The 14,367-nt window shown below is 34.0% G+C and overlaps 1 protein-coding gene across 3 annotated transcripts in view; it reads left to right on the top strand.

The window, feature by feature from the left end:
- PHF3 (PHD finger protein 3) overlaps nt 1–14,367 on the top strand; it is a 93,057-nt gene that overhangs the window by 55,224 nt on the left and 23,466 nt on the right. For all 3 annotated transcript variants that reach the window (XM_021000490.2, XM_021000492.2, XM_021000491.2), the window contains 2 exons: nt 2,593–2,902; nt 8,491–8,674. In XM_021000490.2, the coding sequence (XP_020856149.1) occupies nt 2,593–2,902; nt 8,491–8,674 (494 nt within the window). The remainder of the gene's footprint in view (nt 1–2,592; nt 2,903–8,490; nt 8,675–14,367) is intronic.

The raw sequence follows: 14,367 nt of genomic DNA, 5'->3' as shown, positions 1-14,367 counted from the left end.
ACATGGGTAATTACATGGAAGATCTGGGACCCCCTGTCTTTTCTGAAACATTGATGTTCATTTGTATTTCATTTTCATAATCAGCATTGAACATCATTTTGAAAACCTTAGAAATGTTGTCCATATAAGAACTTGAATTCGATTTGGATGCAGCATCTAAGGGATTTTGGGGTGGGGAGGGAACTTTGTATCTATAAACATCTAATTTGGATCTAGAAACATTTGAGAATTTATAGCAAGTTTCCTTTGAGAGGAAAGAGAGTTTATCTTTTTGACCAAGTGATGAATTAGAATTATAGAGTCATCATTTGGAAAAAGAAAGCACCTTCATGTACCCTTCTCAAGGATTTATTGTCTTAATAATTTTAAGGAGTTCATCTAAAAAAATTGCGAGAATATTTTTGTTACTGCAAATTGAAACCAGAAAAGACGCTTAATTTAAGAAAACAAAACAAAAAGTCGTTTCTTGGCTTTTTGGTGGCCTTAAAGGGCACAGTGGTAGATAAAGTAATTAGGATATCAGAATCCATTCTGGGTTTTTTTTTGTTTGTGTCTTTTTGAGAAGCCAGTACTTTGGATTATACCCTAAAACTTAGATAGGGGGTATTTTTAGGGGTATTTTTAGTTCCTGGTTGTATTTTTTTTTTACATCAGCCCCAAAGAATTCTAAGTTGTATATTCAGTGAACATCATGTTTTGTTTACAAATAAGAAATAAATTTGTGAAGATGAAAGCTCAAGATGAGCTATTAGAACAAGTTATAAGAATAATAATGAAAGTCCTTAATATATATAAATACCATCCAACATAAACGTTAGTATAGATGAGCATAAATTCAAGTGAATACTCATCTTTTTCAAGATACTGCTAAATTCTAAAACGAATTTTTTTGGTTAGATTATCTTTGGTAATAAGGATGATGCTGATAATGCAAGATTATAGAGGAATTTGTAACAAGAAAGAATATCTAATTGCGTAATATATACTGAATAGTACAAATTTCTTTTTAGGCAATTGGGGTTAAGTGACTTGCCCAGGGTCACATAGCCAGTAAGTGTCAAGTATTTGTTTGGTCTGAGGCTAGGTTTGAAATTGGGTCCTCCTGACATCAGGGCTGGTGCTCTATCCGCTGGGCAACCTACCTGCCCCTAAATATTTAATTTTTAAGAATAAACTTCATGTCTGCAGGGTCTATTTTATTTTACTAGAAGAGGGAGAAGGTTTGTGGCTGTAGGACCTCGTGCATCCCTAATGATCAAATTAAGGTTTTATGCTAGTTTTGTAAGCTACTTCCCACTAGTAATACTTTATAGTTATATCTTTGATGAAGAATTAATTTATTAAAAAGTTACCATAATAGTGTTTGGAAGCAGCACAAGTTTACTCTGGTGTTTTAAAAGGAGTTTTGGTGGGGTAAGCAGTTTGATGATATGGTGTCTTCCCTTGCCAGGATAGTCCAGAGAGAATTTGAGAGGCATTATTTTAGGCATGTAATGAGTATGGCTAAAACTATTATGTGACGTCTTCCCTTGTTAAGCAGTTAAGCAGTATTGCTCTGGAGAGAAAAATAAAAATATTTCTACAAATTTTCTATATTATTTAAAATTGAATAAAAATTATTAGCAATTTGCTGTGCGTAAGCCTAAGAAGACCCTATTTTCAAGTAATTCTGAAAACATGAATTGTCCCCACCAAAAGAAAAAAGTTCTCATTAGTAAATCGTTCATGCTTTAGTTCCTATTTAGTCCTTAGGATTTGAGGTTATTTTTGAGATAGGATTCATTAAATAAATAATTGTGAGATACTAGTTTTGCATTATTAAGTGAATTAAAATATTTCTAACAATAGGCCTTGATCAAGGGACATTTTTTTTTTCTGCCTTCAGAAGTGGGAGGAAAAACATTGTTTTTAAGAGCTAAAATAATTTCTATTAAATCATAAAGAACCACTTAAAATAGGTAACATTGGAAATTGACTAGTAACTGCTTTGAAAACAGTTATAGTCCTTATGATGGTAATTTTGAAATAACACTTTCATCACTTGTTACCAGTAGTGGAATTCTCTCCTCCCAAACTCCTTGTCATTTTGAAGTGATCTGTGGACTCAGTAATTGTGAACTTGATTGTCATGTAGTTTGAAGAGTGTCTGATTTTGAGTGTATGATTTTGTGAACAAATTATATTGCAGACCAGAATCTTTGGATGCTTTTGTGTGGGTTTATCATGTCAGTTGTGTATACACACATACATATCATGTCTTTTAACATAGGGACGATGTTAATGTTTTAACATTAATGTTAATGTTGGTGTTCTATCATAATTTCTTTGTAGGTTTTCTGTTTACAAATTTAGTTTTTAAGTTTTATATTTCTCTAAAATATGTCAGAAAAGAATTATGTGTCCAATAATAAAGAAAACATGGTAGATGTCAACAAGTTGAATAACTTGAACTTTGCATTGTAGGGAATTTTGAGATAGTATGTAAAATGTAATAGGACCAATTTTTTTTGAGTAACATTATTTTGAACCAGTTAATAAATTTGAGTGTAAATTTTAGACAAGCTTTATTAATTGAAAGATTTTTCTTTTCAGGTTTATGGTTGGCTGTGGGAGATGTGATGACTGGTTTCATGGAGATTGTGTAGGGTTAAGCCTTTCCCAAGCACAGCAAATGGGAGAAGAAGACAAAGAATATGTATGTGTGAAATGTTGTGCTGAAGAAGATAAAAAGAGTGAAACTTTGGATTCAGAAGTTTTGGAAAACCAAGCTAAAATTGAAGTTCATAGAGAAGATAAAGCAATGGATTGTGAAAAACTTGGTTTATCTAAGCAAGCACCTACAAATGAAAAAAACAGACATGTAGATGATACAACAAAGCACAAGGTCAAAATTTTAAGACGGGTAAGATTCTTTTTTTAGGTTTCCTTAAAAAATTTTCTCAATAACAAGCATTTTTTTCTTCCCCTCCTTCCCCATTAATAAAAGAGAAAAATAAAACTCTTAATAAATTTGCAAGATTAAAAAAAATCCTTACATTGGCCATGTCCAAAAATGTGACAGGTGAAATTCTCATTAATACTTGTACATTTAGCTACTGTTAGAATTTTCTTTAGACAAGAATTATTAGAATGAGAATTTACTCTAAATTTGGACATTTTGAGGTTTCTTTTTAAACAAAGTGTTTTGTCTGGAGTTGTGATTACATTGATAAAGCTAACTCACTGTGAGAAAACTATCAAAGCAGATCATCAACTCTTAGTTAAATTTGTAGTTTTATGAGTTGCCTGAATAGCTTAAAGGTAATGACTAGTGTAATGTTACACAGCCAGTATATGATGGGTTGGAAACTGAACCCAAGTCTTCCTACACTCACTTTTTAAGTTACTACTGGCCTTCTTTCATGTGTAGGTAATTTAGGTTCCTTGATATTAAAAAAGACTTACTGTTTTCAAAAGATATGATTATTACTTTTTGACCTCTTTATTGTTTTTGTGTATTTTAATATTTTCTTTGGTCTTTTCCTGCATGAATTGTTAGATATATAAATTCTAATAACCTGGTGTATAAACCAGACTTTCTAATAAGGCTAAAACAAAGATATATTTGTTTAGTTTGTAAAAAAAAATGTATTATTTTCATTGACAGGCATTTCTTACCCAAGTTAGCATTATTTTTCTTAAGCTGAGATTTTTTTCCCTCTTGGGAATAGCAGTCTTGTCTAGGAAAAATAATTCTATTTCCTCTGAGCCTCTCTAATTTCTTAAGATGTGGAACTGTTAAAACTTAGAGGCCAATATAAATTTTTTTGCTATACCAAGAAATGTCTACCTTGTAGAAATGCCATGGAAATGTTAATGTTTTACTTTAGTGATGGGAAACATGGGAAGTAAAAGCAGCATTTCCTGAAAAATCATATTAATTTCTTTTATTCTAGTTACCTTTTTATATGACTTTTAATTTAATGGTTAAGTTTTCTCAGTTCTGAATATATAACTAACCTTTTTATTCTTCCTAACAAAAGGAAGAAAAGTTAGATAAACTTTTGAATTATTGCATCTTACGTAATTGGTTTGGTTAGACCACTAAATCAGTGTGGATCAAAATCTATGCTCATTTCTATCCATTCAGTCCTTCTGCAGTGTCACCTGGGCACTATATCCCTTCCTCTGTTCTTCACATTAACAAATTAAACTATAGACTTTTCCCGTTGTGCCTGGATACTACTATAATAGCTGGTTTTGTTTCTAGTCTTCTCCCTGCTTTAGTCCAGCTTTCAGGTATATTGTTACCAGGTTAATCTTCTGAAAATACAGCTTTAATCACATTACTTCCCTTATCAGAAATCAACGAAGACTCAGTTTAACTTATTAGTTCAAATCTGTGTTCTTCACTGACATTTGAAGTGTCACTTAACGTGGTTAGGCTTACCTCTTATAACATGTAGTAGAAAGAGAAGTGGATTTGGAGTCTAGGATTTCAGTTCATATCACAGCTCTGCCCCTCACTCTCTGTGTGACCTTATTCAAGTCACTCCACCTCTGTGATTCTCAGTTTCCTCTTCCCCCAAATATGAGGGTTAGACTAGTTGACCAGCAGTAAGTTTATGATCTTAGGAATGTAAAATCAGTTTTTGTTGCACCTCCTTCTGCTGTAATATAAATTCTGCTTATTATAATCTTTGTACTTTTACTTATGCTTTTACCCTTACTTGTTTTCTTCTTCTCAGCCTATTAAAATGCTGTATTTATATTTTATTCAAGATTTAGCTGAAACATTTCTGACAATCCCCTCCTCCATTTTCCCTTTTGAATTTGTTCAGTACTTAAGTTTATGTTTTATTACACATCATTACCTAATTTCTTTGCTAAAGTTGTTTTTAGGTTTTGTTCCTGTGCTGTATGGGCAGGTAGGTGGCTCAGTGGAAAGAGTGCTGGGCTTGGAGTTAGGAAGACTTATCTTTCTGAGTTCAAATTTGGCCTCAGACACTTAGTAGCTGTGTGACCTGGGCAAGTCACTTACCCGTTTGTCTCAGTTTTGTCATCTGTAAAATGAGCTGGAGATAGACATGGCAAACCATACTAGTATCTTTACTGAGAAAATCTTAAATGGGGTCATGAAGGGTCATGTACTGTATTTCCCACTAAATCTCACATTTTTCTAGGGAAATAATTGGTTTTGTTTCTGGGATATGGCAGATCCCTTGGTCTTCCCCTGCTCCCCAAACTCCTCTTTCTCTTTTTCCTCTTCTCCCTCTCCCTTACCTAGGCTATATCTTAAGGATACTTTTTTTCTAAGTGGCAGCTAGGTGGCGCAGTGGATAGAGCACCAGCTCTGGAGTCAGGAGGACCCGAGTTCAACTGTGACCTCAGACACTTAATAGCTGTATGACCCTGGGCAAGTCATTTAACCCCAATTGCCTCAGAAAGAAAAAAAAAAGAATGCTTTTTCTCCTTCATGTACACCCTGCTGGGAATTTACCTTTTATGATTGTTTTGAAATTCTGAAAATTTCTTTGATGTTCATTTTATTGATGCTTTTTGTCCTCATAACAATTATTTCTGAAACGTTCCCCTTCCCCCCACTCAAAATTTTAATTGAAAAAAACAAGCCAAAGCTGACAAAAATAACCCTATATGACAATGTGTACTACGTTTTTTCCAAGTCATTCACTCAGTAAGCATTTATTAAGTGCTTACTGTATATCATATGCTATATGAGTAGTTCCCTGCCTCTCTGCCCAGAGAAGAGGCATTTTTTCGTTATCCTTTGAATCATTATTGGTGTTTTAGTTATTCAAGAGTTTAGCTTCCTTTTAGTTATCTTTTCATTCACATTTTTGTAGTCATTACATGCATTTTTTTTGGTAGGGAGATGTCTGCTTTCATATAAATCTTCTCGTTTTTCTCTCGTTTCTTATTGGACGAGAATCTTCCCTTATATTCGTATAATCTCTTTCAGCTATTTCCGAGTTGATGGGCACCCAATTTGTTTTTACTTTTTTGTTACCAAAAGGAATGCTGTTAAAACAATATATCTTAAACCTTTATTTCTAGCTTTCACTTCCATAGGTTTACACAGTATTGGACTGGCTTTTTGTCAGATGGGATGGATATGAAAATTGTACCTATTTTTTGACCATTTTAGTAGAAAATGACTTTTTGTGTTTGTACATACATACGTTTATATCTCTCCCGCACCCCCATTACATCTTAAATAGAAGACTTTTGCTGGTGACATTTGAAGCAAAAATTTCCCCCAGTTTTTACTTTCTCTTTTTATTCTACCTTCATTGATTTGATTTGTGGAGAGGTTTTATAGTTGATATTCTCTTTGTCTTCTATTCTTTGGTAAATTTTCCTTCAATCCATAATTGTGTAAAGTATATCCATTCTCTAATAATTTTAAAAAATTCTTGTTGGATGTCTGTTTTGAGCCTATTGTATAATTTTTAGGATCACAAAAATTAGAATAGTCAATGTGAAAGGGGCTTCAGAACAACAGTCATTGTTGGTGAGACTCTGAACTGTTATACCCATTCTAGCTATTTGGAATTTTGCAAGAAAAGTGACTAATTTCTACCAATATGTTCTCCAGTTTTCTCAATAGCTTTTGTCAAAAAGAGAGTCTTTACTCCATTAATTTTTTGATCTTGAGTTTGTCATATACTGAGCTAATGTTTCTGACTGCTTATTTTTCTTGTTTTCTAGTTTTCTTGTTTTCCGATTTTCCTTTTTTTTTTCCTTTAAAATTTAAATGAGAGCTAGTTTTGGTGACAACTGTTTTATAGTATCATTTGAGGTCTGGTTATATACTATGCACCCTTCCTTTGTGCCTTTTCTCATTATATCCATATCCACTAAAGTTCTAGACATTTTATTCCTTCAAATGAATTTTGTTACTGTTTTGTCTTAGTGATTTTAGCTTAATTTCAAATTAAACATATGTGTTTGGTTTTGTTACCTGTATCTCATAGAGTTGGGAAACCTGTGATAGTAGTGCCCTTTACTCTTTTTGGTCCCTCATAACTGGTACATTGTTTTTCCTACAAATGCCTTAATAAATCCTTATTGAACATGTATGAATTTCCCACCTGCTTATCATTTTTAAGGGTAACACTTATTTTTTTCTCCAATTAATAGACATCTATTTTCTCTTCCTCCTCCCTTCTCCCACTGAAATTTTTTTTAAAGCCTTGTAAGCAATATGGATAATCAAGGAAAACAGTCCTACTTTGCTTATTTCCAAAAATGTATGACTCATTCTGCATATTATATCTGTCAACTCTTAAGCAGATAGGGAACTTGATTCATAATCAGTCCTCTGGAATTGATCAGAGTTCTTGAGTCTTCTAAAATAGTTTGTCTTTATATGATATTATTGTAGAAATTGTTCTCCTGGTGTTATTCACTTCTGTCTTTATACAAAGTTTTATATAAGACTTCTCAAGTTTCTGTGAAGCCATGTTTTTTATCATTTCTTATGACTCAGAAATGTTCCATTACATTCATATACCCTAATCTGTTCAGTCATTCCCCAATTTATGGGCATCCTTTTAATTTCTAGTTTCCTGCCACTATAAATTTTTTGTTGTTGATTTGTTTCAATAGTGTCTGACTTTTTATGACCCCATTTGGGGTTTTCTTGGCAAAAATACTGGAATAGTTTGTCATTTCCTTCTCTAGAGCTTTTTTTTTTTTTTACAGATGAGGCAACTGAGACAAACAGGTGACTTGTCCAGGGTCACTGAGCTAGCGTCTAAGGCCATATTTGAACTCAGGAAGACAAGTCTTTCTGACTGTAGGCTCCGTGCCACCTCGTTAGTGTCATTAGGTGTTAAAAAAAAATCTCTCTTAACTGATGGATCCTTTTCCTCTATCTCTGATCTCTATGGGTTATAGATCTAGGAGAGATGTTTCTGAGTCAAAGGGTATACACGGTCTGATGGCTTTGGGAGGTATAGTTTCAGATTGCTTTCCAGGATTACTAGGCCAATTCACAGCTCCCTGCATGGTTATTATTCTTTTTTTCAGTTGTAAAAACCTGATAGCTGGTTTTGGGGAGGGTGGGCAAGAAACAAAAAGTTTTGTAAAATCTATTTATAGACAAATGAGAGCTTACTGTACTACATGAACTTAAAGACTTGATATCTTAAAATAGTGTTCCGCTTTTAAATTTTTTCACAAATTATGATTATGATTATTATTTTATAATTTGGCTTTACTGTTAAGTGTGTATTTTTCTTTTTCCTGTTTTGGCTCAAACTGTGATTTTATTGGCATAAGGAACTCCTGTTGAGGAAATTTTGTCTTAACAGTGCAGATCTTCCTTCTCTGTGGCTCTCCAGTCTTAGAGGACTTGCTTGTCAGAGGTAGTACTTGAATGCAGGACTTCCTGATTCCAAGACCCACTCTCAGTCTGTTATGCTGTGATGCCAGCAGTTTGTTTTTCATTGTATGGAATTAAATTAATCGAATTAAATATTTTTTCAGGAATCTGGGGATGGTAAAAATTCATCAGAATATAGAGATTCTGAAATTAAAAAATGGCAACTGGCTCCTCTTCGAAAGATGGGACAAACAATTTTACCCCGGAGATCCTCAGAAGAGAAAAATGAAAAAATTATGAAAGAGTCTACGACTGTTTTTTGCACAGGTGAAAAAACCACAAAGTCAGGTATGGAACTTGACAGAAAGTATTCCACTACTGTATTTATATTTCATGGCATATGCTACTGCCTAGACCATTTGGAGAAGTTCTTTAGTTTTCAAAATGTCTTAAAAGTGTTTAGATGTATTTCCATTACAAGAAATGTATTTCTTCATAATAGTAGAATTTTTTTTTTCATCAATAAGATTTTCTGAAGGTCTAACTCATGGTTACTTTATTAATTTAATACAGTGAAATAATAGTACAGGTAAGGAAATTTGATACTTCTTTAAGTGCCTTGTTTCAAGGTTTCTTCTGCTCCAGTCAGTCAACAAACATTTTAATTGCTTTTTATGTGCTAGATGTTTCAGATATAAAGATAAAAGTTAAGCAGTCCTTGCCCTGAATAGAGCCTATATTTTATTAGGGTTGGTGTATACATATATTGCAGGGATTCTTTTTTTTCTTGTTATTATTTATATTTAGGGGTTTTTTTATTTTCCACCAGTTACATGTAGAAACTATTTTTAACATTCATTTTTAAAACTTTGAGTTTCAAATTCTATCCCCTTCTTCCTCCTCACCCCTCTTACTGAGAAGGCAAGTGATTTGATAGAGCTTATACATGTGTAGTCATGCAAAACATTTCCATAATACTCATGTTGTAAAAGAAAACATAGACAAAAAAAACCCTCAAGAAAAATAAAGAAAGTAAAAAACTTAGGCTTCAGTCTGTATTCAGACACCATCAGTTCTTTCTCTGGGGATAAGACAGCATTTTTCATCATAAATCCTTCAGAATTGTCTTGGATCATTGTGTGGCTGAAAATAGCTAAGTCATTCACAGCTGATCTTACAATATTGCTATTTCTTTGTACACAGTACATTTCAGTTTGCATCAGCCCATGTAAGTCATTCCAGGCTTTTCTGAGAGCATTCTGCTCATCATTTCTTATAGTGCAATAGTATTTCATCATAATCACATACCACGATTTGTTCAGTCATTCCCCAGTGGATGGGCATCCACTCAGTTTCCAGTTCTTTGCCCCCCAAAAAGGGCTACTATAAATATTTTTGTACATGTAGGTCCTTTTCCTTTTTTGTTTTTTTTAATCTCATTTGGTACACAGATTTAGTAGTGGTATTGCTGAGTCAGAGGGTATGCATGGTTTTATAGCCCTTTAGGCATGGTTCCAAATTGCTCTACAGAATTGTTGAATCAGTTCACAGCTCCACCAACAGTGCATCAATGTCTTATTTTTCCGATATCCCCTCCAACATTTGTCAGATTCCTTTTCTGTCCTATTAGCCAATCTGATAAGTGTGAGTTATTACTTCAGAATTATTTTCATTTGCATTTCTCCAGTCAATAGTAAGTTGGAGCATTTTTCCATATGGCTATAGATAGCTTTGATTACTTCACCTGAAAACTGTTCAGATCATTTGTCAATTGGGGAATGGTTCTAATTTTTATAAATTTGACTCACTTCTCTATATGAGAAATGAGGCCTTTATCAGAGAAACTTGCTTCAAAATTTTTTTCACAGTTACTGTTGCTAACTGTATTTCCCTCCATCCTATCCCTGTGCTATTCCCTCTTTTCTTTCACTCTTTCCCTCCTCAAAAGTATTTTGTTTCTGACTGCCCCCTCCCCCATTCTCTTATCCCTTTCCCCCCCTACTTTCATGTAGGCTAAGAGATTTCTATACCCAACTGAGTGTGTCTGTTATTCCCTCTTTGAGCCAATTCTGATGAGATTAAGGCCTTCCCCTTCTTTCCCCCTGCTGTATAAAGCTTTTTCTTGCCTCTTTTATCTGAGATAATTTATCCTATTTTACTTCTTCCTTTTCCCCAGTACATCCCTCTCTTACCCCTTAATTTTATTTTTTTGGATATCCCTTCATATTCAGCTCACACCTCTGCTGTCTGTCTATATATACTCCTTCTATCTGCCGTAATAATGAGAAAGTTCCCAGGAGTTACAAGTGTCATGAGTTACAAGCAAACAGGTTAACCTTAGTAAGTCCTTTATGATTTTCTTTTCCTGTTTACCTTTTTTGTATTTCCTTGAGTCTTGTATTTGAAAGTCAGATTTTCTACTCAGCTCTGGTCTTTTCATCAAGAATGCTTGAAAGTCCTTTATTTCATTGAATGTCGATTTTTCTCCCCCTGAAGGATTATAATCAGTTTTGCTGGATAGGTGATTCTTGCTTGTAATCCTAGCTCATTTGCCCTCCGATCCTTTAATGATAGCTGCTAAATCTTGCATTATCCTAACTGTGGTTCCATGATACTTGAATTGTTTCTTTCTGGCCGTTTACAGTATTTTCTCCTTGAGCTGGCAACTCTGGAATTTGGCTGTAATGTGCTGGAGTTTTCATTTTGCGATCTTTTTCATGAGGTGATTAGTGGATTCTTTCAGTTTCTGTTCTACCCTCTGGTTCTAGAAAATTAGGGCAGTTTTCCTTGATAATGTCTTGAAAGATGATGTTTAGTCTCTCTTTTTTTTTTTTGGTTATGCCTTTTAAGTAGTCCAATAATTTTAAGATTCTCTCTCCTGATCTATTTTCTAGGCCAGTTGTTTTTCCAGTGAGATATTTCATATTGTCTTATATTTTTTCATTCTTTTGGTTTTGTTTTATTGTGTTTTTGATTTCTCATAAAGTCATTAGATTCCATTTGTTGCAGGGATTCTTAACTTTTTTTTGTGTTTTGAACTTCTTTGGCAAGTCTGGCAAAATGCTGTATGTCTAGACCCATTCTCAAAATAATGTTTTTAATATATAAAATACATAGGATTACCAAGGAAACTAGTTATTGTGAAATATAGTTACCAGAATATTACAAAGGAGCATGTTTATGAACCTTGAGTTAAGAACCCCTGATATAGGCAAGTAGATAGAGAATAATGTAGGTGAGGTATTAGATGATGGGATCATATGGGACAGGGAGGGAGAAAGGCTTCATGTAGAAGGTTGCATCTGAGTATTTAAAAAAAAGTCTTGAGTTCTGAGAGGTGGAGGGGGGAAATGCATTCTGGGAACAAGAGGATAGTCAATACAAAGGTACGGAGATGGGAATTGCTGTGCCACCTTTGAAGACTAGTAAGAATACATGATTGACTGGACCATAGAGTTCCTAAAGAGGAGTAATGTATAATAAGGTTAGAAAGGTAAGTTGTGAAGAATTTTAAATACCAAACAGTTTGTATTTGATCCTAGAGATAATAGGAAATCATTGGAGTTTGTTGAATGGAGGAGTGACATGGTGATACCTGTACTTTAGGAATATCACTTTGGCAGTTGTCTTGAGAAAAGATTGAAGTGGGGTTAGACCTTAACAGGAAGACCAATTAGATATCTATTGCAGTAGTCCAGGGGAAAAATGATTGTGACCTGAACTATAGTGCTTGATGTGTGATTGGATAGAAGAAAATAGATGTAATACATGTTGTGGAGATAGGAAAGGACAAGTTATTTCCACTAGGCACTTAGAGATTAGTACTGAATACATAGGTCTGGGGGTCATTTGTGATGATAATTAAACTTATTGGAGCTCATATGGTCACCCAGAAGAAAAATGAAGAAAGAGAAAGGGTATTTGGGACAGGTCAATGTATCCACAGTTTGGGGAAGTGATATGGATCTAGCAAAGGAGACTGAGAAATTTTGGAGAACCAAGGAGAACCCAGAAAGCAGTTTCCTAAAAAGTCACCAGTAATTAGAGAAATGCAGATTAAAACAACTCTGAGCTACCACCTCACAGCACATTTATCAGATTGGTTAAGATGACCAAAAAAAGTGACAGATGCAAGAAAACAGGTACACTGATACACTGTTGATGGAGCTGTATTAGTCCAGCTATTCTGAAAAGCAGCTTTGAACTATGTCCCAAAGAGATCAAAGAAGGAGGAAAAAGAGCTCTCTGTACAAAAATATTTATAGTAGCTCTTTTTGTAGTGGCAAAGAATTGGAAACTGAGGAGATTCTCATCAGTTAGGGAATGACTGAGCAAGATGTGGTAGATCAATCTTTTTTTGCCGTAAACGATAAAGGGGGGGGTGGTTTCAGAAAAACCTGGGAAGATTTTTATGAACTAATGTAAAGTGTACAGAGCAGAAGTAGGAATACAAATTATATGATAACAGCAATAATGTAAGGATTATCAGCTTTGAAAAAAGGAAAATAAGAACTCTGATCAATTCAATGATTAATCATCATTCAAAAGAATTCTTGGGTAACACATGTTATCCACCTCCAGGTAGTAGAACTGATGGACTCAGAGTACAGTTTGAAACATATTTTCTTGGACATAGCTAACGTGAGAATTTGTTTTGCATCACTGTCCACATTTACAAGGATTTTGTTTTTATTGTCTTCTCAGTGGGTGGAGAGGGAGAGAAAGGAGGAAAAAAATTTAGAAGTTAAAATAGAATTTTTAAAAAGTCACCTGTTAATAGTGCCTGCTGGTGTATCCATTTGGAATTAAGCCTCAGGAAGTTTTGTGCTCAGGTAGGACTAATGACTTTTCTGACCATAAGCAATCACTTAAGCTCTAGGCCTCAGTTTTCTCCTCTGTAAAATAAAGTTATTTTATACTTGATAGCTTCCAAATTGTGACTCCAGTTTTCAGGTGAATAACTTTCAACAGTTAAAAATCAACTTTTTCACTATTAGTTTTATGAGTGTACTAGTGCAGCAGATAAAAATAAAGGGAAAAGAAACTTTTTAAAAATAAGCTATTTACTTAGCCTATATTAAAGAATGTATTTTCTTTTTTAAATTTTATTTTGATTTATCAATAATCACTTTCATAAGCTTTTGAGTTTTAAATTTTTCTCCCCACCTTCCTCCCCAAGATGGCACACAATCTGGTATAGGCTCTACATATACATTCCTGTTAAACATATTTGCACATTAGTGATGTTGTAAGGAAGAATTACAACCAATAGGAAGAACCACCAGAAAGAGGAAACAAAACAGAAGAAAAAAAATAGCAGATAGTATGCTTCCATCTGCATTCAAACTCCATAGTTCTTTCTTTGGATGTGAATAGCATTTTCCATCATGAGACCTTTGGAGAGCTCTTAGATCCTTGCATTGCTGAGAAGGGCTAAGTCTATCAACATTAGTCCTCGAACACCTTGGCTATTATTGTGTACAATGTTCACCTGGTTCTGCTCACTTTATTCAGCATCAGTCCATACAAGTCTTTCCAGGTTTTTCTGAAGTCAGCCTGTTCATCATTTCTTATAGCACAATAGAATTCCATTCCCTTCATATACCACAACTTGTTCAGCCGTTGTCCAGTTGATAGGCATCCTCTCAATTTCCAGTTCTTTGCCACCACAAAAAGAGCTGCTATAAATATTTTTGTACATGTGTGTCCTTTTTCCATTTTTATGATCTCTTTGGGATACAGCCCTAGAAGTGGTATTGCTGGGTCAAAGGGTATGCACATTTTTATAGCCCTTTGGACAAGGAATGTATTTTCTAAATTACTTTGAGTCATTTATATTCCTTAATTTATGAAAATAATTACTTGGAAGGGAAAACATGTATGCAAAATTTTTAGAAGGACAGAGATCAAATTTCAGATTTTTTATTTTCAGTAGTTTTGACAGTTCTTTTAAAAAGTACATGGACTCTTAATGTGTTAATTTTCCTCAAGCAACTTTACATGGACTTTGTTTTTAAGTAAATTTTCCACTTTATTTCAAT

The sequence above is a fragment of the Phascolarctos cinereus genome, unplaced genomic scaffold (genome assembly GCF_003287225.1).
Source record: "Phascolarctos cinereus isolate Bilbo 61053 unplaced genomic scaffold, phaCin_HiC Scaffold_5;HRSCAF=322, whole genome shotgun sequence".
NCBI lineage: Eukaryota > Metazoa > Chordata > Mammalia > Diprotodontia > Phascolarctidae > Phascolarctos > Phascolarctos cinereus.
Note: the sequence above shows the minus strand (reverse complement) of the source record. Positions and strands in the feature narration are given on the sequence as shown.